The sequence below is a fragment of the Bubalus kerabau genome, chromosome 1 (assembly GCF_029407905.1).
Source record: "Bubalus kerabau isolate K-KA32 ecotype Philippines breed swamp buffalo chromosome 1, PCC_UOA_SB_1v2, whole genome shotgun sequence".
NCBI classification, from domain to species: Eukaryota; Metazoa; Chordata; class Mammalia; order Artiodactyla; family Bovidae; genus Bubalus; species Bubalus kerabau.
Window position 1 is genome coordinate 25,228,066 of NC_073624.1, and position 23,297 is coordinate 25,251,362.

General features: G+C 46.3%; 1 protein-coding gene across 1 annotated transcript; it reads left to right on the forward strand.

Moving 5' to 3' along the window:
- The first annotated feature begins 797 nt into the window (after positions 1-797).
- Positions 798-22,539, forward strand: EMP1 (epithelial membrane protein 1). The gene is made up of 5 exons (XM_055570744.1): positions 798-976; positions 16,943-17,054; positions 19,053-19,149; positions 19,250-19,390; positions 20,300-22,539. The coding sequence occupies exons 2-5, from the start codon at positions 16,977-16,979 to the stop codon at positions 20,464-20,466; spliced, it is 483 nt and encodes a 160-aa protein (XP_055426719.1). The 5' UTR covers positions 798-976; positions 16,943-16,976; the 3' UTR covers positions 20,467-22,539.
- Positions 22,540-23,297: the final 758 nt, after the last annotated feature.

Sequence of the window (23,297 nt, forward strand, 5' to 3'; positions counted from 1 at the left end):
TGGATGCCTGGCCTTGGGGTGACATGACTTCTAAAGGCCCCTCCCGGCTCTGGTGCTGAGCGAGAGAGGAGTGGGACAGGGAGATGGCTGGGACAATTATGTACGAGGCGCTCAATTGTGGAGCAAGGTCCAGGTGATTATTACTTAGAGATCAGAGAGCAAAGTCCTGAACTAGACGACTTCCTCCAGACTACTGTGAATGTGAGAAGCCCAGCTGGGCATTCCTGGAGCCTAATTACAGGGCTGTTCAGCCAGCCCCTCATCATTCAGAGGCAGGTTTCCGAGGCCTCCTGGTGTGTTCCCTTTTTCACCCCTGCCCATCCCCAGGAGAGTGCCCAGGGTCAGGCAGGAAAGTAATCAGAAGTCAACCTGATCATTCCTGACCGTGAGCAGCTGTGGATGTGTTTGGTGGGAGAGGAATAATGGCACACTTGTGGGATGATTAGCTGGGATGTCAGTGGGCAGGGCACTACAGTCCCCCTGTTCCTGCCCCCACCAGATAAAAGTGTGGGCTGATTACCTGTGTTTTACTTGTATCCACGGCAACCCACCCTTCTTTATGGTGAGGAGGAATGGGCTTCAGTAAACAGATCTATTTGTGTGACTCCTGTTGCTCATTTGAAGCCATGTCACTCCTTTTTCCACTGTGGTCTGTGTGTCTGAGTCACAGGGAGCCTAAACTGGCTTCTCTGAATTGATGGCTCCCTTCCAGCCTGTCTTGACTGACTGCCAACTGAGCAGGGCGTAGCTTACCAACACTTTTTTTTTTTTTTTTTAAGCCGGACTGATTCATAGAAACTCCTTTAAAACAGTAAAAAGAAACCGCCCATCACACACCCCAGCACACCAGCTCAGGAAACTTATAACCTCGGGAGGCCAGCCCTCTGCTCACTGCGGTCACAAACCTCCAGGAGAGCGGACGCCTGCCACCAGCTCCTGCCACTCAGGGCGCCTCGGCTGGTCACCGGACCCTCAGGTAGGACAGTTCCCGACGCTGCCGGGAAGCCCAGAGAACTTTCCTTGCTTCCCACTGCTCTCCTCCTTCTGACCTCACTGAAGCTTTTTCTTATTTCCTGTGCTATTTTTCTAGGACTCCTTGAATTGAGTCCTTCAAGCTTTTTAGCTAAAAGTGGGCATTGATACAACTCTTTCCCTTAAGGTTCAGTAAAATCTAGTTTGACGGGGGCCCCGGGGTTGGGGCAATCAGTCCTTCTGGGCCGTGATTATGTCTTGCAGGAACGGGGTTCTTGTTCTGAAAGTGTGCTGGGAGCAGGGACTTTTGGAACACGAGAGGATAACATTTTCTTTCTGGAGGAAACCGACGTACCTTTGAAACCGGACAGCACTTGGGCTGCTTGCCAGACTTTGTCAATTGCTCTGTTGTGATTTAAATTGCTCAGGACTTGAATTGTTTCTCTGTTTGCCTGTCTTTTGGGGGTGAGGGTGGGTAGCATCTGCTTTTCAGTTTATTTTCCTGGTGGCTTTTATGGGGCTGTCCTTTAGCTTGTTCATTCACTTTTGTTTAAGTGTAAATTTTTTGGTTTTTTTTTTTTTTCTTTCCACGGGATAGGAGGAGAGCAGGGTGGGCTTGTTTAAAGAAAACCGTTAGAGGGAGAGAGGGAGGGAGAAAGAGGAAACTTTCTCTCTTTAAGTGGTGTTTGAAATGTAACGCAGGAGGGGCTTCTGGTGCCTGATGTGGATTTCAGAGCTCTCTCCCAGGGTCAGATGTGGAGGGTGGGGTCTCAGGGAAAAGTTGGGTTTGGAGGGCAGGGTGGGGCTGGGGGAACTTCATCTGTTCTTATTAAAAATAAAACAAAATACTGCATCGCTTTGTGCTTTTATCCCAGAAGCAGCCAAGTTTGGTGCAGAGCAAAAAGACAGCCTATCAGAAATGTTAAAATGATTTTTATTTCTTAGGTAGATGTGAGGTGTTTTTTTTCTCCTGCATTGTTTTGGAACATTCAACTTCTCACTCTTTCCAAAACATGCCGTACAAACGCAAACACTCGTACTAATCATGAAAGGATCTGGAAAAGGAAGAAGGGTGATTTCTATTTGCTTTTTCTTTTCAAGGTTAGCATGTTGGTTGGTTGAGGTGTGGCCCATTTCAACATAGATACTGGGGTATCTCCCTGCCCTACCACCCTACTCTGCACACAAGACGAGGAGAAGGACAGGATGCAGCTTGCCTGATGAAATTAAGTTTTTTCTTTATAAATGTGGTTCGTTGGAAGAGAAGATTCAAACATAATCAGCCTGGATACAGGCAAGGTGCCTGCTAAAATTGCCTTCCAGGGGATGATTCAGTTAGTACAAGGGCAACTTTTTAAGGGGCAGGGGACTCCCACCTTCGCTTGAAGTGTTGATTATTTTTAGATTACATCCACGTGGATTGGGGAGGCCATTGTCATTAATGGTATCCTGAGAAGCTAGAAACAAATCTTTGAGTCTGTGCAGGCTAAAGCTAGTAAGAAAGATTTAACCAGTCAGGAAACAGAAAACAGTGACAAGTGTGGGCACATAAGCTGTCCTGAGTCTCACTATTTGTACGGTGTCACTTTATGCTGGAGTTTTATGCAGAGAAAAGCATGCTGTGCGTTACTGCCTGGAGTTTGAGGGCAATTTTAAAAATGCTGTTCTTATTCCCGCTTTCCCATCTTCCTCCAACAAGTAGTGAGAGTTCCTTGGCTATGGGGGTTTTTCTGGATTTCAGCTATGTATGCTTGACAAGACTGGACCGGGAGTTTTTTCCTTTTTTTCCTGCTACTGTCTCCCACCCTCGGGGGGTGGATTGAATTCCACCCCAGACTCTGAGGACTGGGGCAGGGGTTTGAGGCAGACGGGCAGGATGTCTGGTCTGGCGTCCTGGTCTGAGGACGCCCCGGATTTTACATTGTTTGAGGGTATGAAATTGTCCTGGGAGTTGGCAGGAGGCCTTCAAGCACCAACCCAGGGCAGATCACATCCCAGGGCAGACAGTAGCTCCCTCCCAGGAGGGGAAGAGACATCCTCAGGCCTCAGAGGGGAAGAGACAGCCCTTCCACAGACCTCAGAAAAGACTGGGGCTGCCTCCTCTCTTCCTGCTCCCCTCCTAGGCCAGACTTGGCCCGTCCAGTTCCCATAGACATCCAGACTCCGGGGGATCGAGGGAAGGAGCCCTATAGAGCCCACCCTGGGGATGCAGACTGTCTTTGCTTGGTCTGCGTGGCTCTGGGGGTTTCAGCTGGTACCCAGACCCACTGGGACCAGTGGAGAGAAAGCAGCCAGTGCCTCAGAAGACTGAGAGATGAACCAAAATGGCTTTTCTGTAGGCGCCTTGGCATCAGATAGGGAATATATCTGAAAAACGGCCTCAGAAAAAGGCACAGGGCAAATATAGTTATGTGTCATCCTTGATTTGTGCATTGAGTTTGGTACAGATCTTGGAGGTCAACCCATTCATTCTCCTGCCATATGCAGAAATCTTATTTTCATACCACCTTGGATGGATGAGTGTTTTATGCTTCCCTAAAATTTCCAGAGAAGGGACTTGGCACCTTAGAGAGTACTTCTATGCCCACCCCGCTTCACTGGACAACTCTCATTGCTAGAGTTTCTTAGATCCGGCAAAATTGGCTTCTCTATAACGTCTATACTTTCTTCCAAGTTCTCTAGTCCTGAAAATATCTATTCCATTTTTGCTGTTGCTGTTGATCCATCCAGTGCTCCTTATCTTCTAAGCACTCGATTCTTATTTAGTATTTGATTGATAAAACTTGATAGATCTGTGCTGCTGTTATTATTATTATGACTACCTAAGATTTGGAAGGAGCAGGGAAACTTGTTGAAGTTTTGAGGCTGTTTACATACTCCTCCCTACCCAGGTGATCTGATTCTGAGGTCTCTTTTTCTAAACAAGGTGTGTGGTTTATTCTTGAACTGACTGCATACATAGCTGCCTAGCACAAAAGCTCAGAGCCACCTGGGACTCTCAGATATATGTACTCAGAGGGACACCCGGCGACAACCACGAGGTCATGGTTAAATCAATGCAATGCCAGAAACACAGGCTTCTCACTTGGCCTTGTGGGGCTGGTCCCTTAACTTAGTCCATAGATCGTGGAGCCCGCGCCTTGCCACTGTTACTTCCTGTAATGATAAGTACAGCAACAGGCTGCCAGTCAACATAACCTCGGTCTAATTGCCGGCAGGCAATCTGGATGTCCAGCTCCTTGGAAAGGGCTCATAATCCTTAAGTAGTGTAGAACTGGAATTTTCTGACCATAAACTTCCCTTTTCCCATACTCCTTTCAGTTCTGCCCAGATGACCCTGGATTCCTATTTAGTAACCAAGGGAGCCGAAATACGCTTCTAATTAGGAGTTTGTTTGGATTCCCAATATCCTATACCCCATACACACATGTTTCAAAACCACGCTAAGTTACACTTCTGTTACAACTCATTTCTCTCAATTTAACTGGGAAATCCGCTGAAACTGAACCACAAAGATGAAAACAGAAGCCCATGTGGGCATTGCTGCTTCTCTTTCTTCATTTTAATCACAACATTTGGATCCACCTTTCCTTCTCTGTGGGCTTCCCTGGTGGCTCAGAGGTTAAAGCCTGCAATGTGGGAGACCCGGGTTTGATCCCTGGATCGGGAAGATCCCCTGGAGAAGGAAATGGTAATCCATTCCACTATTCTTGCCTGGAGAATCCCATGGATGGAGGAGCCTGGTGGACTACAGTCCATGGGGTCGCAGAGAGTTGGACATGACTGAGTGACTTCACTTTCTTTCTTTCCTTCTTTGCTGTAGAAATGGCATTTCTCTGGAACTAAATTGGACCCCTCTACTGGTGCCCCTGGCCTTACTGAGGATGTGGCAGTTTTCATATTTCACAGGCCTGTTTCATGAATTCTCTCTTCCAATGGGGTAATTAAAATTGAGAACCCACTAGGCTTGGGTTGAAATTGGTGGCTGGAACCCTCTGGTAGGTGCAAGATGGCTAAAATAGGAGGCTTGAGGCACTTGGTCTTGTCCTGAATCTGCCATGTGATGTGGGCACAACATTTGCCTTCTCAACGGAGGGAACAGAGCTTGGTGGTTTCCATGGACCCTTGTGGCCCTGAGACCCTATCGTTCTAAGATCCAATAGCTCCTGTTTGGAGAAGTCCTGTGGGTTATGCCAACAGCAAGTTTAATCCATAAACACTGGTAGGAAAGTGAAATGATGTAACATGTCTGCATGGAAACAGGAGGATGGAGGACCCAGGTGGACTCCTCTGCTTCATCCGCTTAGAGATTCTCCAAGTACAGGCGTCTGCAGGCTTTACCGCTGGGTAGCAGTGAGCATTCACCCAGCTCTCGGAAGGAAAGAAAGAGGTTTGATTTATGAAACCTGAGCAGTGCCTGGTTAGCGAAGCTTTGTGGGACATTGACAACATGAACCCAGACCAGACTCCAGAGACAGAGACACAAAGGTGGGTTCTTTTCAAGGAGGGTGTGGCCAAATGGTGTGGATGGGAGTGGATGGGAAGCTGGGCTTCGGGGAGGAAAGGGGAGGTGCCAGGAGGAAAGGGGTGGGGAGCAAAGGGACTTCCCAAGGTTTCTTAGGCCTATATGCTGGCTGAGAGAAGGGGGCAGATGGAAAGGCCTAGAAGAGGGAGAAGAATTGATGCTTTCAAACTGTGGTGCTGGAAGACTCGTGAGAGCCCCTTGGACTGCAAGGAGATCAAACCAGTCAATCTTAAAGGAAATCAGTCCTGAATATTCATTGGAAGGACTGATGCTGAAGCTGAAGCTCTCATTCTTTGGTCACCTGATTCGAAGAACTGACTCATTGGAAAAGATTCTGATGCTGGGAAAGATTGAGGGCAGGAGGAAAAGGGGGCAACAGAGGATGAGATGGTTGAGTGGCATCACCGACACAATGGACTTGAATTTGAGCAAACTCTGGGAGATGGTGAAGGACAGGGAAGCCCGGCGTGCTGCTGTTCATGGAGTCTCAAAGAGTAGGACAGAACTTAGCAACTGAACAAGAAGAAGAGAGAGAAACTGGAAAGAGGAAGCCAGGGAGAGGGTGAAAGAAGAGGGCAGAAGTGTGAAGATGCTGTACCCCTGACTCCCTCCTCTGATTTGGGGACCACCCACTCTCAATGTCAGGATAGTCCTTGGGGCCAAGAATTTTGTTCTTTGTCTCACCTCTTCTTTCCCATCTGTGAAGAACCTTCTGTTGTTAAGGAGGCAATGTTAGAATTTCTATGGATTACTTGTGCAGTGGTCATCTTTCCCTGGGGACATTTTTTTTTCCCTTTCCAGAAGGGTCAGGTCAGGACTGACAGCAGAATGAGGTCCCTGATACTTTGATGTCTTCTTTCAAATAATCAAAGAACCCTGCCTGGGAGGCTGGATACCGGGAGCTGGGGAGAGGTTGTAGAGGTCAGGCCAGCCAGGTGTGTCCATACTCGAACAACGCTGAGACCTCAAGCTTGCCTTGGCTGGCTGTGCTTCGCTGCTGGGGAGGGGGCCTTGTGCTGTGGGTGGGGACTGAGGTGGAATGTTTGAAGCTCCTCTGGGGCCAGCAGCGCTAGCAGGGTGGGCTGTTTTGGCCTGGGCTGGTTCTGTTGGTGGACCTTCTCAGCAAGTCAATAGGAAGAAGCAGTGACCCTCCAAAGGCCCTTTGTTTATTTCCAGTGGCATCACTTTGGAGAGCCTGTGCTGACCCTCTGATTAACTAGGAGGGGTTGGAGAGGCAGAATGAAGCAATAGATCTGGTAGAAGTTCTAGAATTCTGCCGCAAGTAGGAAAGAGAAGCTGTGCTGCAGTGGGGAAAGCCTGGCCCGGAAGATGCGAGGGAGTAGGCTTCATCCCGATTCTGTTTTCACTCTGGGGACTTGCTTTCCCACTTTTGTCAAGGAACTGGACCGAGTAACTTCAACCCTGCTAAGCCTCTAAACAACCAACTGCCTGCAGAAAGAGCCACAAGCCCACAGCCCATGCCAGGCACCAGGGTGCCGCTGGCTACACCCGCGTCTGTCCCTGGGGGCCCCACTACCTCCCAGACTACAGCCTGCTGGTTGAAGCCTGTTGCCGCCACCTACTGTCAGACCCGCCCAAGTGCGCCCCCCAGCCCCGACCTCCACCCAGGCCAGGCCACACCTTGAGTTTCTTCCAGAACCCTAGTTATTATCTCGGCAGTCTCTCCCTCAGAGACGGTCTGGCCGCCAAAACACTCCTCTTTTGTCAGCAGCAGAAGACAGCGAAGGTTCCATCCTTGCCCTGGGGACATCGCCTGATGGCCTGACCAGCTGCGGTCTGGGGGTGGGGGCTGGCTTCTGTCACCCCACCCAGGTCTGGCCTTGGCCTTGGCAGATGTCACCCAGCCCCAGCCCCTCCCCGGACACAAAAGAGGACAAGGGGAAACCAGAGAGAGAGAGAGAGAGGTTATTCTCTGTGGGAACATTTGCCAAAACAAGATGCAAGCTGCTTGTTTGCTTTTAGCAGATTTGCTGGCCCTCGGACTCTGCCTGAGAAGTTTCAAGCACATTTCACTGGGCTGAGTTTCTCCTTATCCATAAACGAACAAAAAGAATAACCAGCAGCTGAGCAGCCTTTGCTGTGTATCAGGCACGAGCCCTTTGATCCTCATGCTAAGGCTGTGAGGTGTGCAGATGATAGTTAAAAGGGGCTGGGGTCACCACGATGTATGTTTGAAATAGCTTACAATTTCATGTGCCAACTGTACCCAATGAATATGAACTTTTTTTAAAAAAGGAGTGCAGTCAGGAGTCGCACCCAAAATTCATGCCTTTTTTTTTTTTTTTTTTTACTACTGAATACTCTGTCTCTCCAGGAGCTACTGTCCAGAGAGGATACGTCATTTTCCCAAAGTCAGCAGAGTCAGAATTTTTTATGAGAACCTGGTTTTCAAAGAGGTGCTGTTTTTTTTTTCTTGCTTTTGGTTCCCCCTAAATAACTTGCTTGTCCCACTACCCCCACCCCCAGTTCCTTATCCCTAACTGTGTGAGAATCATGCCAATCTATACTAGGGCCAGATAAGCACCACCCTTTCTATAATATACCCTGTTCACAGGTGGGAGGTGCAGTTCCCTCACCTCCTGGATGATGAAAAACAAAACAGTTGTTTTCTTTGGAGCATGTAGATTCCTGTTGCTTTTGCTGCTTGACTGCTGATGTTTCTTCTGGTCATAAAAACAAAAACAAAAACAAAAACTGCCCTACATTTTAAAGAAAACAGACCCCAGTATGAGTGTACGCAGTGAATTACAGCCCAAAGTTCTTTCTTGCCACACCAAACATCCAGACGTCCAGAAGCAGGAGGAGATGGTGTTTTAGGATTCTTTCTCTCCACGTGTTTCCCACGGAGAAATTAACGGCCCCCCTTCCCCACCCTCACGTAAAAACAATATTTAGAATGGAAAAGTACACTTGATATAAAACAACAAGAACAATGGTCAGAAAACCTCATCCAAGGTCTCATTCACTGAGCCTGTCTTTAATCCCAGCCTTTTCCTCCTGCGGATACATCCTCTATGGCTGCTCCCCAAAGACAGTATTTCCTCTTCTGCTTTTGCGTTCAGTGGATATTCATTTTGCCAACCCACATGATCCTCAGTGGGAAATAAACACATCAAAACAAACCAACAAGAGCAAAATGATCCTGACGCGTAGAGGACAGAAAGGCATCAGTACCACCACTCTGCGCCGTGTTCCTAGGAGAAGCACAGCTGCAGTTTTGGGTGTGACGCCAAGGAGGATGGTCAGATGTGGGCTGACTCATGGAGATCGTACGACTGGGAGTGTCTCTGCCTTTCATCTTGTGCCTCCGAGAAAGCCTTGTGTCTTGGTCTGAGAAAGCGTTCTTCAAAGTCTGCAGTTATCCAGAGGAGATGGGAATTTCACTGAAAGCACCAATGGACAAAAAGACAGAGTCTGTCCGGCAGTCCGGTCATCTCAGGACTGTGTTATGATTTACTTGAGATCGGGGGATCTCTGGCTAATATTCTGATAACCTGGAAGTTCTACTGGCAAAGTGACCAGTTCAGAAAAATGCTGTTAAGGAAGCATTAGACAAAGGGCAGGAGTAAGATGGAGGTAGTCATTGCCAAGAGCCACCTCTAATGCATTGTCAGGACTTTTCTGATGAAAGAGTGGGGAAGTTTTTGTAAATAGTGAGTTACCCATGACTTCCTCTTGCCTGGAGGGTCCCATGGATGGAGGAGCCTGGTAGGCTGCAGTCCATAGGGTCGCGGAGAGTCGGACACAACTGAGCGACTTCCCTTTGACTTTTCACTTCCATGCATTGGAGAAGGAAATGGCAATCCACTCCGGTGTTCTTGCCTGGAGAGTCCCGGGGACGGGGGAGCCTGGTGGGCTGCAGTCCATGGGGTCGCACAGAGTTGGACACGACTGAAGCGACTTAGCAGCAGCAGCAGCAGCAGCAGAGAACTTTAAGCATGATTTAGGTAGGTCCTGGTTATAGATTTGTAGATGAGTTTCATGTTCTGGGGAGGGATTTTAAAGCCTCCTTTCAGTCCAGAGTTTCTGTAATTGAAAGAAGTAGATAGGAAAGTCAAATCTGTAGATAAAATAGTACTTAGAAGTTTAAAAATTTTTATTTGCATTTACCTGTTTCATCTTGAATAAGAGGGAACAAACACACATATAACCCTGCATATTCAAATGTCAAAGATACTCAGGAAATATTCTCAGAGTTTGCATATAGTAAGATGTTCAATACCTACTGTTGTTCAGTCTCTGAGTTGTGTCCGACCCTTTGTGACCCCATAGACTGCAGCTCGCCAGGCTTCCCGGTCCTTCACTATCTCCTGGAGTTTGCTCATATGCATGTCCATTGAGTCAGTGATGCCATCCAACCATCTCATCCTCTGTCATTCGCTTCTCCTCCTGCCCTCAATATTTCCCAGCATCAGGGTACAGAAATAATTTCTAAAAAAAACACAGGACTAAATTCCACCTAGATAAAAAAAAGTTGGGGGGGGGGATCATTTTCTCTCAAGAATTCTGTTGGTTATTATGAAGACTTCAGTTATCTTGACATTCATTGTTTATCTACAGGGAAGAAAATACTGCCTTTCTTGATTCTTTTATTTGCTAGCTGAACAGATACTTGGCACATGTCATAGACAAGATTCTCCTTTCAGAAACCTAGAATCTTGGGGGTTGGGGAGCCAAACATTTCCACAAATAATTCTGTTACCAGGTGGGCTACCACTAATGATTTTAATAACAGGAGAAAAATGACTACTTTTGACCTCTGTATCAGGGAAGGCTTCCTAGAGGAGGCAGAATTTAAACTTCCTTGAAAACAATGTAATAGTTAACTGGAGGAAGGCTATAAAAACAGACCTTTAAAAAATTTTGTTTTTAATCCTAGGATTTAAAATTCCTAGGATTCCCAGGGCCAGTGTGGAGCCCCTTTCCTGATTGGTGGTGGGGTGGTGGTGTGTTTGGAGGATCTGAGGAGTGACTTGGTCAGATAACCCAGTGGTACTGAGGATATACTTAAGAGGGAGGATCAGAAAGAGGATCATGGAGAGGCGGGTGGTCCCGAGCTAGACAATGACAGTGGGAGTGGAAAGTAAGGATGCGCGGGAGGTAAGTACTGGAGGAAGCGTGCATGACCTGACTGTTATTTTCAGCAGTAAAACTGGGATGAGAGGAAGGAGCAATGTGGACTTTGGCAGCTGGTTACTATTGCTCCTGTCTCCCCAGAAGAGTCTGGGCTGTCTTGGCTGCCAGGGAAATGACTAAACTGTCTTCTGGCTCTCGATACAGATCCACGTGCTTCTTAGAAAGTTATCTTGTGCCATCTGGTCAAGGATGCTTCCACTTTGCCTTTGTCTGGGAGACTCTCACCCACTCCGAGTGAATCCCAGACATTCGAGCTCTGTGGGTTCCCCCACTCCCATCACTCACACAAGCCCCCGACTCACTGTTTCTGATCATGTGACACCCCACAGTCTCTGGCTAGTTCTTCAGTGGCTCAAGCCCAGGATTTCCATCACTTCCTTTGCTGGAGAAGTAGGTCTTGGGGCTCTGTTCGGTTGTATTGCTCCCAATTACTATTCCTCAGACTGCTCGAAGGCCCTGCTTCCCCCAGACTGTGGTGGCTGCTCAATAAACACACTCCAGGGTTTGGAATAAGTTATCAGTCAGCAATCTGACCCCTGGCTTAGTGATCATGCAGCCAAATTACCAACATCTCGACTGTCCAGACGAGAAGTCGATGATTCTCAATGTCTCTGCTATGAGTTACCCATCAGAAAAGGAAAGGTGTCCACAGAGATCTGATTAATTTCTCATGGTTGTACATGTGTGTTAAGTCGCTTCAGTCATGTCCAACTCTGTGCGACCCTATGGACTGTAGGGTCCTCTGTCCCTACACCAGGCTCCTCTGTCCATGGAGTTCTCTAGACAAGAATACTGGAGTGGGTTGCCATGCCCTCCTCCAGGGGATCTTCGTGACCCAGGGATCAAACCCGCAATTCTTGTGTCTCCTGCACTGCAGGCGGATTCTTTGCCACTGTGTCACAGGGAAGCCCTTCTCATGGTCAGACCACCCTAAAGGTGTTAGGTTGCCTGCAAAGGGTGAAGAGGCAATAGAAGGCAGCCTCAGGGCTTTGTTCCTTTGCTTCTTTCATTTTGTGGGAGGAGATAAGAAACCAATAAATATTGAAGTGGATGGAGCCAGCTAGAGAGGGCCGTCAGCCCTTCCCCCACATCAGCTGGGCATTTACAGCTCCAGTCACCAGCAAGCATAATCTTCAGGTTCAGTTTCACTAACTGCAATGAATGTCCTATTAGCAAAGATCTTCATCCAGATCTGGAATGGTCAGTGGCTGTGACGCTTGTATCAGGGACAGGAGTGTAAAGAGACCGCTGTCCTAGTGTGGTCTGAGCGATGTGGGAAGGAAAGGGGAAGTGTGGTCAGAAACAAGGATGGCGGTGGAGGAAAGAGAACTGGCGGGCCTGTCGATTAGGGCAGAGAGAGGAACAGGAAAGGGATTAACTACAGCCTGTGTGTAGCTCTAAGTGGCTAACCTCCATTTTTCTTGACAGTCACTTCTCTGCTAGAGTCAGCATTCATGCCTCCAATGCTTTTCTCAGTTTCCCACCCAGCCCCATGGAGTCCTGACCAACCCTGTCCCAAATCTGTTGGGGGTGGTGAGGATAAGGGGGGTTTCCTACGCTGCTTCCAGTGCCAGGTGGGGAGACCTGTCCCTGGCACCCTGCATAGAACAGTCAGTGGACATCCTATCCCTTGAGAATGATGTGGATTCAGTAGCTCTGGTGGCCTGGGTCCAACTCCAAGCACCACAAATAATGTTGTTATGGAAGCCCCAACAGCAACATGACGAGCTTTGGGACTGCCCTGAGCTTCCATGCTCTATGAGGGGGTAGGTGTGTCACTTAGATCTTCAGAAATGCCGTGCTGTTTTCCGTTGCAGTCTGGTTGGAGCTCCCCAGCTAGGACAAAGTATCTGCTTTCCACTGGAAAGGGCCGTAAATAGCATTCTTTTTCATTCTTAAAAAATTTATTTATTTTTAATTGAAGGATAATTGCTTTATAATATTGTGTTCGTTTCGGCCATTCATCAACATGAATCAACCGTAGGTATACATATGTCCCCTCCCTCTTGAACCTCCCTAAAATGCTTCATTTCAAATGCTGTAAAATTATAATCCTTTAATTTCTAAATATACAATTGCAATCTTTGATAATTATTACTCAAGAACAATTATGTTTTATGAGTATTGTTCAATTGTTGCCACCAACAGAGCAACACGCAGATGTGTCCATAGCATTTTGAAGAGGTCAGAGAGAGAAATCAATGACAGCTTTAGTGAAACCTACTGCCAGGACAGAAAGTTGTAGCAGCCAATACTTCCAAAGATATAAATGCTCAGAAGTGGTCTCTTTTCAGTACTTTCATATGAAGCAAGATTCACACGAGGGCAGGGAATGAGGCTCTCAGAAAGTGGCCCTGCATGTGATGGGTGGGTAGATGTCTCAAGAGCACTGGGTCCTCTATTATTTCTACCCAAACTGCTCTCCAATTTGATAGGTCTCCCCTCACCTGTTAAGTATGTGGACTTCCCAGGCGGCACAATGGTAAAGAATTTACCTGCCAATGCACGAGATGCAAGAGTTCCATTCCTCAGTTGGGAAGATCCCTTGGAGGAGGAAAGGGCAGCCCATTTCAGTATGCTTGCCTGGAGAATTCCCATGGACAGAGGGGCCTGGCGGGCTACAGTCCATAGGATCGCAAAGAGTCAGACACGACTGAACACACACACATGCTGGTCCCTAAAGATCTTAAGAATTACCTCCCATCTTCCCATCTCGGGGTTTCTCTGCTAGGAGGGGGCAACCTATAGTATAGGGATAGACATTTAAGAAGGCAGTTCATTCTGCTTCCAAATGTGTTGGGGAGGGCTACTGAAATTCAAGGAAGCCCTTCTAAGCTGGCAATGGATGATCCCAATAAAACCTGACAAATTTCAGGCAGTGAAAAGATGGAGAAGCTACTACCTGTGTTATGTGATAGCTCCAGTAAACAGCTTCTACTTCTGGCTGGATACAACAGCCAAAAGCAGATAAAATCGTGTGTTCTGTGCACTAAGAACACTTGCTAATTCAAGGCATTTTGCTCCTTTTTTTGGTGGAAAGATATAGTGTGATTCAGTTCAGTTCAGTTCAGTTCAGTTGTGTCTGACTCTTTGCAACCCCATGGACTGCAGCACGCCAGGCTCCCTGTCCGTCACCAACTCCTGGAGCTTACTCAAACTCATGTCCATCGAGTCAGTGATAACATCTAACCATCTCATCCTCTGTTGTCCCATTCTCCTCCTGCCTTCGATCTGTCCCAGCATCAGGGTCTTTTCCATTGAGTCAGTTCTTTGTATCAGGTGGCCAAAGTATTGGAACGTCAGCTTCAGCATCAGTCCTTCCAGTGAATATTCAGGACTGATTTCCTTTAAGATTGACTGGTTTGATCTCCTTGCAGTCCAAGGGACTCTCTAGAGTCTTCTCCAACACCACAGTTCAAAAGCATCAATTCTTTAGTGTTTAGCTTTCTTTATGTTCCAACTCTTACATCCATACATGACTACTGGAAAAACCATGGTGTGATTACAGAAATCTAAATAGCCTGAAAGAAAGTTGCTATCTTGCTTGATCCACTCACCCACTCCTGCCTGAACCTCACAGGGGAATAGTGATCAGGTGGGGCAGTGGTTTTAGATAAGAAGTGAGAACTGGTGGGCAGGAAAACTCATGTATGTGGAGTGATGGAGGTGATGGTGAGGCAGTAGACTAGCCAAAGGGGATGAGCAGGGTATTTGGAAAGCATGAATGTTCAAATGATCAAAATAGAGAGTGTGAGCAGAGGCAAAAAGAATCAGGCTCAACACTGGAGGGTTACGGAGCAGTCTAAGGACATAGAGAATTCTGTTGGATCCCCAGCAGTGTGTCAGAGAGGAAACTCCTAACATTCTCCTTGACCTCATATAAGAGGCCTTGCTTGGTGTACTGTATTCTGTCTCTGGCCCCTCAACCCCTATTAGGAGCAGGATGTTTGTCATGTCAATTAAGAGCAAAGGGGAAAAAAAAAGTCATTTCTACAGCCCAAGAAGGATTAAGCACAATCTCGTTATATAATGTTTTAATTTCCTGCATTCAGAGAATTAATTCAGGCCTGTTCCCTTCCCTGTGAGGGGTGAGATCAGGATCTAGTGATGGTGTGAGTCTGGGGGGAGTGGGGAAGGTGACCAACACAGGGATGGGAAGAGTCAGTTTCTCCTCTTCATCCCCATGGGTGGTCCCTAGTGGTCCCTCCCTGCAAGGAGCAAGGATTAGGTGTAGAGATAATTTCTAAGAGGAGCAAAATGATTTTATTCACACTGCCCTGTGAACCCGACAGCAGGTATCCTATTGCTTCACATGGGGCAGCCTGGTGAATGGATGACTCAGTTGCTGCTCAGTTTCATATAATAGCAATAAAAATAACAGTAACAGTAACAATAACCTCATTAGTATCTGCCAAGCCCAAGCACTGTGTTGGGAGTTCTCCGTCTAGGATTAAATGTAACACTGTACAATGAGCATTGCAACCCCCACCTTCCATAGGAGGGAACTGACACCAGGAGGTCAAACAACTTTATGTGATTCTAACTCGACCTCTGTCTAATTAAAAAATCTCCTTTCACTGTGCATTAAAGTCAAGCAGAAAATTGAGGAGGTGTGATTGAGGAGGTGTGCAAGGATCTGAGTAAAGCAAAAATGCACTGGAATGTATGGGGAGATTATGAATAACAGGCACGAAAGCTCTAAGCTCTGCCCTGAAGCCGAGCAGTAAACATCATCATTTTGATCATTCGCAATTGGAGAAATTTCTACAGAAAGAGTCTGGGTGGTAGGGAAGTGCTTAGATGGCGAAGGAGGGTGGGAGCGGTTGGAATGGGTCAGGGTGGGCAGTGGAGGCCAGTGTCTGCCTTTCATTCTTGGCTTGTCAACAGCAACCTCCTCCCTCCCCCCACCAGGGTACAGTAGATCATTCTGGATTTGGAGTGCCTGATGAGGAAAGGGAGAGATCAAAAGCACTGGAAGTGTTGGAATGGTTGCATCCACGCTCTCCAATAAGTACCCTGTCTGAAGTGGAAGGGACTCAAGCTCAAAGCTTTAATTAAACAAGGTGGAGGGAGAGAGAGAGAAATGGGACACAGTTACTGGATGTGCACAGCCATCTCCTCCCTGGGAGGGGACAGCCACACGTCCACCCTCCCTAGGGTGTGAGTAACATGAGCCCTTTCCTTCTGAAGTTCCAGCAAGCCTGCACCGCCTCTTAACTGTCTTGGGTGTGAAAGGATTCCTGTCACTGTCATCAATCAAAGTGGCTGCCCCCTCATGCATCCTTCACACTTCCTCTATGTTCTAGGCTTGATGATCCATGGGCTCCCCTCATCACTTCTGCTGAGATGATGACTGAATGCTTCCATTTACCCATGCACATTCTTAATCTGTTAGTTCCCCATCCTCCCATCCACCGTGTGATGGATGCATCTGCTGATGGGCTGTACTGAGTCCAGAAGGATTGGCATTTGGGTAAATGTCACACACAAGCCAAAGGCACGTTTGGTCCCTCCCGCTGCATCCAGCCCTCAGAACTGTCATACTGAGTTGTAGGAAATATAACCCTCTGCCCCCAGACCAAAAGCAGAGTCCCTGCCATGATGTAGCCCAAAGACTCAGGTGCAACACAAGTCTTAAATATTCCACTGGTAGATGAACAGACCATTAAACTGTAATTGGGTTGTTATAACTGTTGAATATCCAACAGCATTATTATAGTGGAAGTTGTGGCTCTCACATTTTATATTTCATACGGGATCAAATTAGTAGCCCATTTGGTCTCTGGGCATTGAGTAATAGCTGCCAGTCTTAGGAAGGCATCCTCTTCAATTAAAATCGCTGGGTGAGCAGTTTGATAGAAGTGTGGACAACTTCCCTAATGGAAAATGCAAATTTATATGACATTGTTGCGTAGAGACCTGAAATGACAGCCGTGAAAGGCCTTTTAAAAACCAAAATCCTACTTTTGACCCGTACAATACAAACAAAATAATAACAGTTACCATAAAATTTTTCCTGTTTTGAAACAGGCTGTATTAGAGGGATGAATATATAAATATCTGAGGTAGAATTTTCTTTCTGTTTAGATCTATGTAAACAGATGAACAGGCACTTGGGGAACTGGGCTAACTAATTAGGTGTTGGCAGGAATTTATGGAATCATGATGATTTTTACTGTAACTCCTCTTGATTTTAGCAGAGAACCCACCCACATGGGAAAGCTGAAATAACGCATTGAATGAGAGAGTAACCTCTCCTTTTCTTTTCGTGGTCTCCTTTCTTTTCAGAGCTCTCTTCACCCTCAAGCCATCGAAAGCCAAGATGCTGGTGTTACTGGCGAGTATCTTTGTGGTCCACATTGCCACGGTCATCATGTTATTCGTTTCTACCATTGCGAACGTGAGTCCTGTTCTTCTGTTCACTATTCATTTGGAAGTTATTTGAATATTTACACAAAGTGCTACAAAAGATGTTTAAGCCATTGTGAATTTACAGCTTAGTTGTGGAAAAAATTAAACACATACTTCAAACAACTAAATATTAATAACAAGTGTCTAAATGATCTCGCCAGGTTGGAGAATACAGTGAGGCTTCTCAGGGGAGGTGGAGCTTGGAGGATGGGTAGATGGGTGGGGTTTCTCTCTGCTAGAGATGCAGAGTGAAAGGAACTTGGGAAGCATTCCAGGAGGTGTGCCCAGCCAGGGAGTACAGGTGGGAGGGACAGGCTTTGTTCAGGACATAATGAAGACGCCATGCGGCAGGTCAAACTTCTTTCTGGGAACCTTGATTAGAAGGAGAAATGGGAGTGAGATGATGAGATGCTTTGGTGGTCCGACCAACAAATACAAGTTCTGAGCAGAGAGTAGCATGTGAGAGTGGAATTATGCAAGATTAACCGCGTTTGCCTGAATTAACTAAAAAAAAAAAAAAAAGACTAAAAATACAGAGTAAGCCATAGGCTCTGCTCTCTGAATCTGGGGCTACTCTGACCTCTAGTGGTAGTTTGCAGAGTCCAGTTTGCTTTTCTCGGAAAAAACAAAAACAAAAACAAGACAACTCCTTGGACCTAAAAACCAAGGCCATGCATCACTAGATGAACAGATATGATCCCGGAATCTCTGTGGGTCCTTGTTACCGTTGAAGGATAATGGGTTTTAAATTTCAGAGAGAAGAGTTTTGCCAGCATCGGTGGGTACGATTATAAGCAAGGTTCAGTGAAACATCACTATGACGACAGACCCCTCGCTGTGTGGACTCCTCCAAACCTGAATTTAGCTGTTCTGTACACCCCTCTCCCCCACCACCAAGTCTCTCAGTTTACCAGGTCCAGTAAATGGCTTCAAACTCTTTTAATGGATGCCCAGGGCTGAAATCTGAATTATCAGCCTCTAACATGGGGCCGAACACATAGCTGCTTATTAAATCGCGAACAGGCAGGCAATTGGACATCCTGGCCCTGCTTTTCCAATAACCCGCATTTGAACAGACACTCTGTGTGGACAGGGCTGGGCGTTTGCTTTTCATCCCAGTAGGATAACTGTTTCTCTTGGGCCTGGAAGGAGGGGGCGCTGGCACTGTGGTGAGCCTCGGTGAATACATATTGGGTCGTTTTTCTACTTTCAGCTACCCCCACAGGATAGCTCTGACTGGACTATGTTATTATGAAATTACTTTTCATGTTGTGACAATCAAGGTTTATCCTTCTATTTAGATGAACGTGGCTTATTGATCTCCCAGTCTCAAGGCTGTTTTCTTTGCTGCCTTTATGTTTCTTCCTTTTTTTCCAGTTGATCATTTTTTCCTTAACTTTTTTCCCCTTCTTTGCCAGGTCCTTTATTGGAAACAGTCTTGGTAGGGTGTATGAATTGTACATCTTTAAAATCAATTTCCTCACGCAGGGTTTCCATTTCTTAGAGCCTTAGAATGATTTAAAAAAACCCAAAAAACCCAATGGTTGAATTACGTCTTTCTTTTTTAAGTAATGAGAGATGTGAAGTCCAGAGAGTGAGGTAACTTCTCCTCGGTCGTACATTCTTCTTTCTCTTTTTTTCTTGGGACCTCTGCGACTTCGGTTTTAGCAAGACATTATTTCCACCTAGAAATGAGCTTCTTAGCCGTGTTTATGGCTAAAAATGGCATCTTCCATAAGATTTAGTCTAGACACAAGCTGATGATTGTTTCTTTTTCTTTCAAGCCAGGGAGTTAGTTTTTAAACAATTTTTTAAATTTCTTTTTTTTTTTTTTTATTGGACTGTAGTTGATTGACCATGTTGTGTTAGCTTGAGGTGTACGGCAAAGCGAATCAGCTATACATATACATATATCCACTCTTTTTCAGATTCTTTTCCCACCTAACAGAGTACTGAGAAGAGTTCCTTTATGTCTTTTTGATTTCAGGTCTGGGTGGTGTCAGATTTGGGAGCGGGATCAGTAGGTCTCTGGAAAAACTGTACCATTGGTGGCTGTGGTGACAACCTTTCCTACGCTGGTGAAGGTATGTGCCAAGATATTGTGCCCAGTGCCCTTGAGGAATGGCCAGCCCCTTGGGGACTGGGTAGCCTGACATCCTCACTCCCCCTGCCCTCTGTCCACAGATGCCCTCAAGGCTGTGCAGGCCTTCATGATCCTGTCTATCATCTTCTCCGTCATCTCCCTCGTGGTCTTCGTGTTCCAGCTCTTCACCATGGAGAAAGGCAACCGCTTCTTCCTCTCCGGGGCCACCATGCTGGTGTGCTGTGAGTATCAGTTTACTCAGAAAAAGCTTTCCTGTAGATCTTACCCTGGGGGCTCTCAGTGGCTTGAACAGCTGAGCACTAGGAGCAGTGAAACTGCCTTGTACAATTTACTGGCTTGGTTACTTGTGCTCTTGGGGAGAACCCCTGATAGCTACTTGAAATAAGAACCCTCACCAGCTTCACTGTTTAAACCTGGGGCTCCTGGGCAGACACCAAGGAGCTGGGGTCTGCCCAGCTGTAGCGCTTGTATGGGTTTGTGCTCACTCAGTTGTGTCTGAATCTGTGACCCCATGGACTGTAGCCTACCAGGCTCCTCTGTCCATGGGATTTTCCAGACAAGAATACTGGAGTGGGTTGCCATTTCCTCCTCCAGGGGATCTTCTTGACCCAAAGATTGAACCTGTGTCTCCTGCATTGGCAGGTGGATTCTTTACCACTGAGCTACCTGGGAAGCCAGAGCTTGTATACAAGACAGTTGAAGGGGCAGGGGATGTGGGAGTCCTTAAACAGATGAAATTGCTGATGGCCATTCCCTCTCTCCCAATACATCACACAGTTTGATGGAAGGTGTATTCTTTTGCATCCCCCCAGGGCAGCCTGTCCTTGTGTGCTGGGGTCTAGATGGGAAAGCCAGTGGAGAGGAGGTGGGGAAGACCAGAGAAGCTGTGTTTTACTTCACAGCCACACAAACCAGTGCAGGTGTGAGAACTCAAACACCAATGGTGCAGCAACATAACCATCAAGCCTGGTTCGGGGCCAATCAACAGAACCACCGCTGGGGGCCAAATTTCAGATTTCATTTTCCCATCGCCCACGAGGAACATAGGATCTTTCTAAAGTTATAAATCTTTTTCTCGCTTTGAATGTTAAGAAACCAAACCAACAGTGAATCATTTCTCCCCACTGCAGGGCTGTGCGTCATGGTGGGGGCCTCCATCTACACTCATCACTATGCCAACAGCTCTAAAAACGACTACGGGCAGAGTCACCACGGCTATTCCTTCATCCTGACCTGGATCTGCTTCTGCTTCAGCTTCATCATTGGCATCCTTTATCTGGTCCTGAGAAAGAAATAAGGCTGAACACATTTTTTGGGGACCTGGGGGGTGGGGAGGAGGGAGCCCTTGAATTTGGGAGGGGAGTGGAAGTTGCTAAGCAGGAAAAACCAGGAGAGGGATGGGGGGGAGGGGATGGAAGTGGGGAGGAGCTGAAACCCAAACATGATGGAGGGAGTCCTGTACTGTCCAGCCCCTGCCCTGGGAGAAAGCCGTTGGCTGGGACGGGTGCTCCCTAGATGTGGCTTGGCCTCCAGCTGTTCTCCGTTACACACACTGCCTGGGGCCCCAGCAGCTGCCACATCACTGGCTCCACTTCCGAGGGTGAATTCAGTCTTCAGACTCACTGCACCCAGTTAACACAGCGGTACAAGTTCCGGCCAGGGCAGACATTGTTTTTGTGCGGAATAAGCCAAGCCTGGAAGCCATGCTGCCCTTCTGACCCAGAGCAAAACATCACCATGTGAAGGGCTCGAGGGAGGACTTTGGCCAGTGTGCCAGGATCCCTCTTTGTTAAGCAGAGATTTAACTCTGTGGTATTTGTGACAAAATGGGAAGAAGAGACATAGTGATTAAGGCCAAGTTGGTGGCTTAGCTAAACTGAGAAAGAAATTTTCACAGTGGAAGGCCTGGGGCGTGGTCACAACTCAGACCAGGCCTCACACAGCTGTCCCTTGTGGAGACCTCTTGCCGTGGACTTTGCTTGGTCTCTCGCTTAAAGCCAAGGCAGCACTCTGGAATTTCTGTAAAGCCACAAACAAGCAATTCAGTGGTGGGAGCACCACACAAATTATGGGAAAAGGGGGCAGTCCTACAGCAGGATTATATCAGGGTTGTGTTATTAGGAACCTCTCTCTGTGCAATCATGTTGTATAAGATGTGAGAGAGATCGACATAGATCCTTGCAACTCAATCTGTTACTCTCGCTCTAAATTATACCCTTTTGAGGAAGTTTTATCTAATTAGCCAAGGTGGGGATCAGGACTCCTAGGCTCAGAGATGGCTCTAGCTTTATGAGCTGAAGGGGTCGCCTATCAGAGGTCCTGCCTGTCCCACAATACGGATGAGGCAAGGCAATTTTGGAAGCTTCTTAAAACACATGCAAACCAAACCACACATCCTTGGGTGAAAGGTGCTATATAACTGTCAAGTATTAAGCATACTAGATTTCAGTCACAGTAAGAACAGAGTGTCTGTACTTCCAGGAAAATAAGAAAATTTCTGTGAGAGAAATAAAAATATAGGTGATGGGCAGATATTTTCTTTAAGGGAAAAGCAAAAACCCCTAAAAACTCCTGTGGTGCCCAGTCCGATGGTCACTGAGCTTCTCTGTTGCCACAAGAGTGTTTCTTTGTAGGACTTAGAAGTATGGTATTAGTATGGTAATCCTGGTTAAGCAGTCATTGCTCTGGCCTGGCGCAGCTATGTTTAAGCCATCTCAGATTCTGGCTAAAGGGATTGTTTGTTTGTTTTGGTGGAAGACACTTCCTTTATCGATTTGAGAAGATCTACCCGAGGGAGAATCTGAGACATCTTGCCTACTTTTCTTCTTCCAGCTCCCCCTTCATTCCATTTCTTATATAGTTTTCCTTTTGGGGAGCTGTTATGCCACAATTGCTGGTATTTATATAAAAGGATTATTACTAAGTTTATTTCTTTATGTTCATTCTGGTTAGGGGAATGTGGAGGGTGGGCCACCAAATTATCTGGACTAGGGGTAAATGGGTTGGGAAGCAAAAAACTGTGGGACAATGAACTTTTTAATTATGATTTAATGATCATGCAATTATAGAAGGCTGTCTTGAGTGCAGAGGCAGATTTGCATATCAGATATATCCAAAAGAGATACTAGCATTGTGTTAAAAAGTTAAACTATGACTGGAGTGAACCATGTATTCCCTGGTCTTTTGTTTCTGTGCCATTTATGTCTCATGTAATTTGCATTACATTGGTGGGTTGTTCTAGTACTGTATTTGGCTTCTTCTTTAATTGATATTTCATATACTATAATTGTAAATATTTTGATACAAATGTTTATAGCTCTAGGCATATAAAAACAGATTCTGATTCCCTATACTGTGTGGGTGTTTTCTTTCTAAAAATGTATGACATTTTCCCCTAATTAAGTTGTCAGTCAGTTTGATTTGGACAACTTGGCATTTATCCGATATAATAAGCTACTTTCTAATGCATTAGGCATTTATACAATAACTCTTTCAGAAAACTGAATGTTACTATACTTTCATCTTGCTTTCATTAAGCTTTTTAAGCAAAAAAAAAAAAAAAAGGAACTTCACAAACTATTAGAGGTTATTATCTTGAATTAGAATGGCTTATGATATTAAGAAATGAGACACTTGCTAATTTTCTTTGAAACAGCCAACTCCACTAATGTGTCTTTAACATATAAAGCAATTCGCAAAGGTGTGGATCACATACATTTGCACGAACCCATTCATTGCGCAACCTAGGATGTACCTGTATGACAGAAGGAAAGCTTTTAGGCTTTCTGGGTGCAGTGAGGCCTGGAATCAAGAGTGAAAGGCAGAGTTGATGCTGCATACCCCAGTTTCATGGTGACACCAATATGATGAGTGCTTTCACTGTGGAGTAGGTCATCTTTTAGTCCCTGGTGGACTTGGATGAAATCACTGCACAGAGTAAAGCACACACAGAAAAACCCCACAATGAAAGCTGAAAATAAGACTTTGACATATTTTAAATTAAATTAATCAAATTGCATTGATTATTGATAGCCACTTAGAGACCTATGTGTGTTGGTTCCAAAAGTTATCTTCCTAAGCTGATTGTCTGGAACTCACAGCATATGGTCCATAGAGATAATTTAAAAT

Bases quoted from the DNA above. Each gene is read 5' to 3' on its own strand.
- EMP1 (XM_055570744.1), top strand. From the start codon at position 16,977: ATGCTGGTGTTACTGGCGAGTATCTTTGTGGTCCACATTGCCACGGTC. The intron at 19,150-19,249 runs GTATGTGCCAAG...CTCTGTCCACAG, and splicing joins CCTTTCCTACGCTGGTGAAG to ATGCCCTCAAGGCTGTGCAG. The intron at 19,391-20,299 runs GTGAGTATCAGT...TCCCCACTGCAG, and splicing joins GGCCACCATGCTGGTGTGCT to GGCTGTGCGTCATGGTGGGG.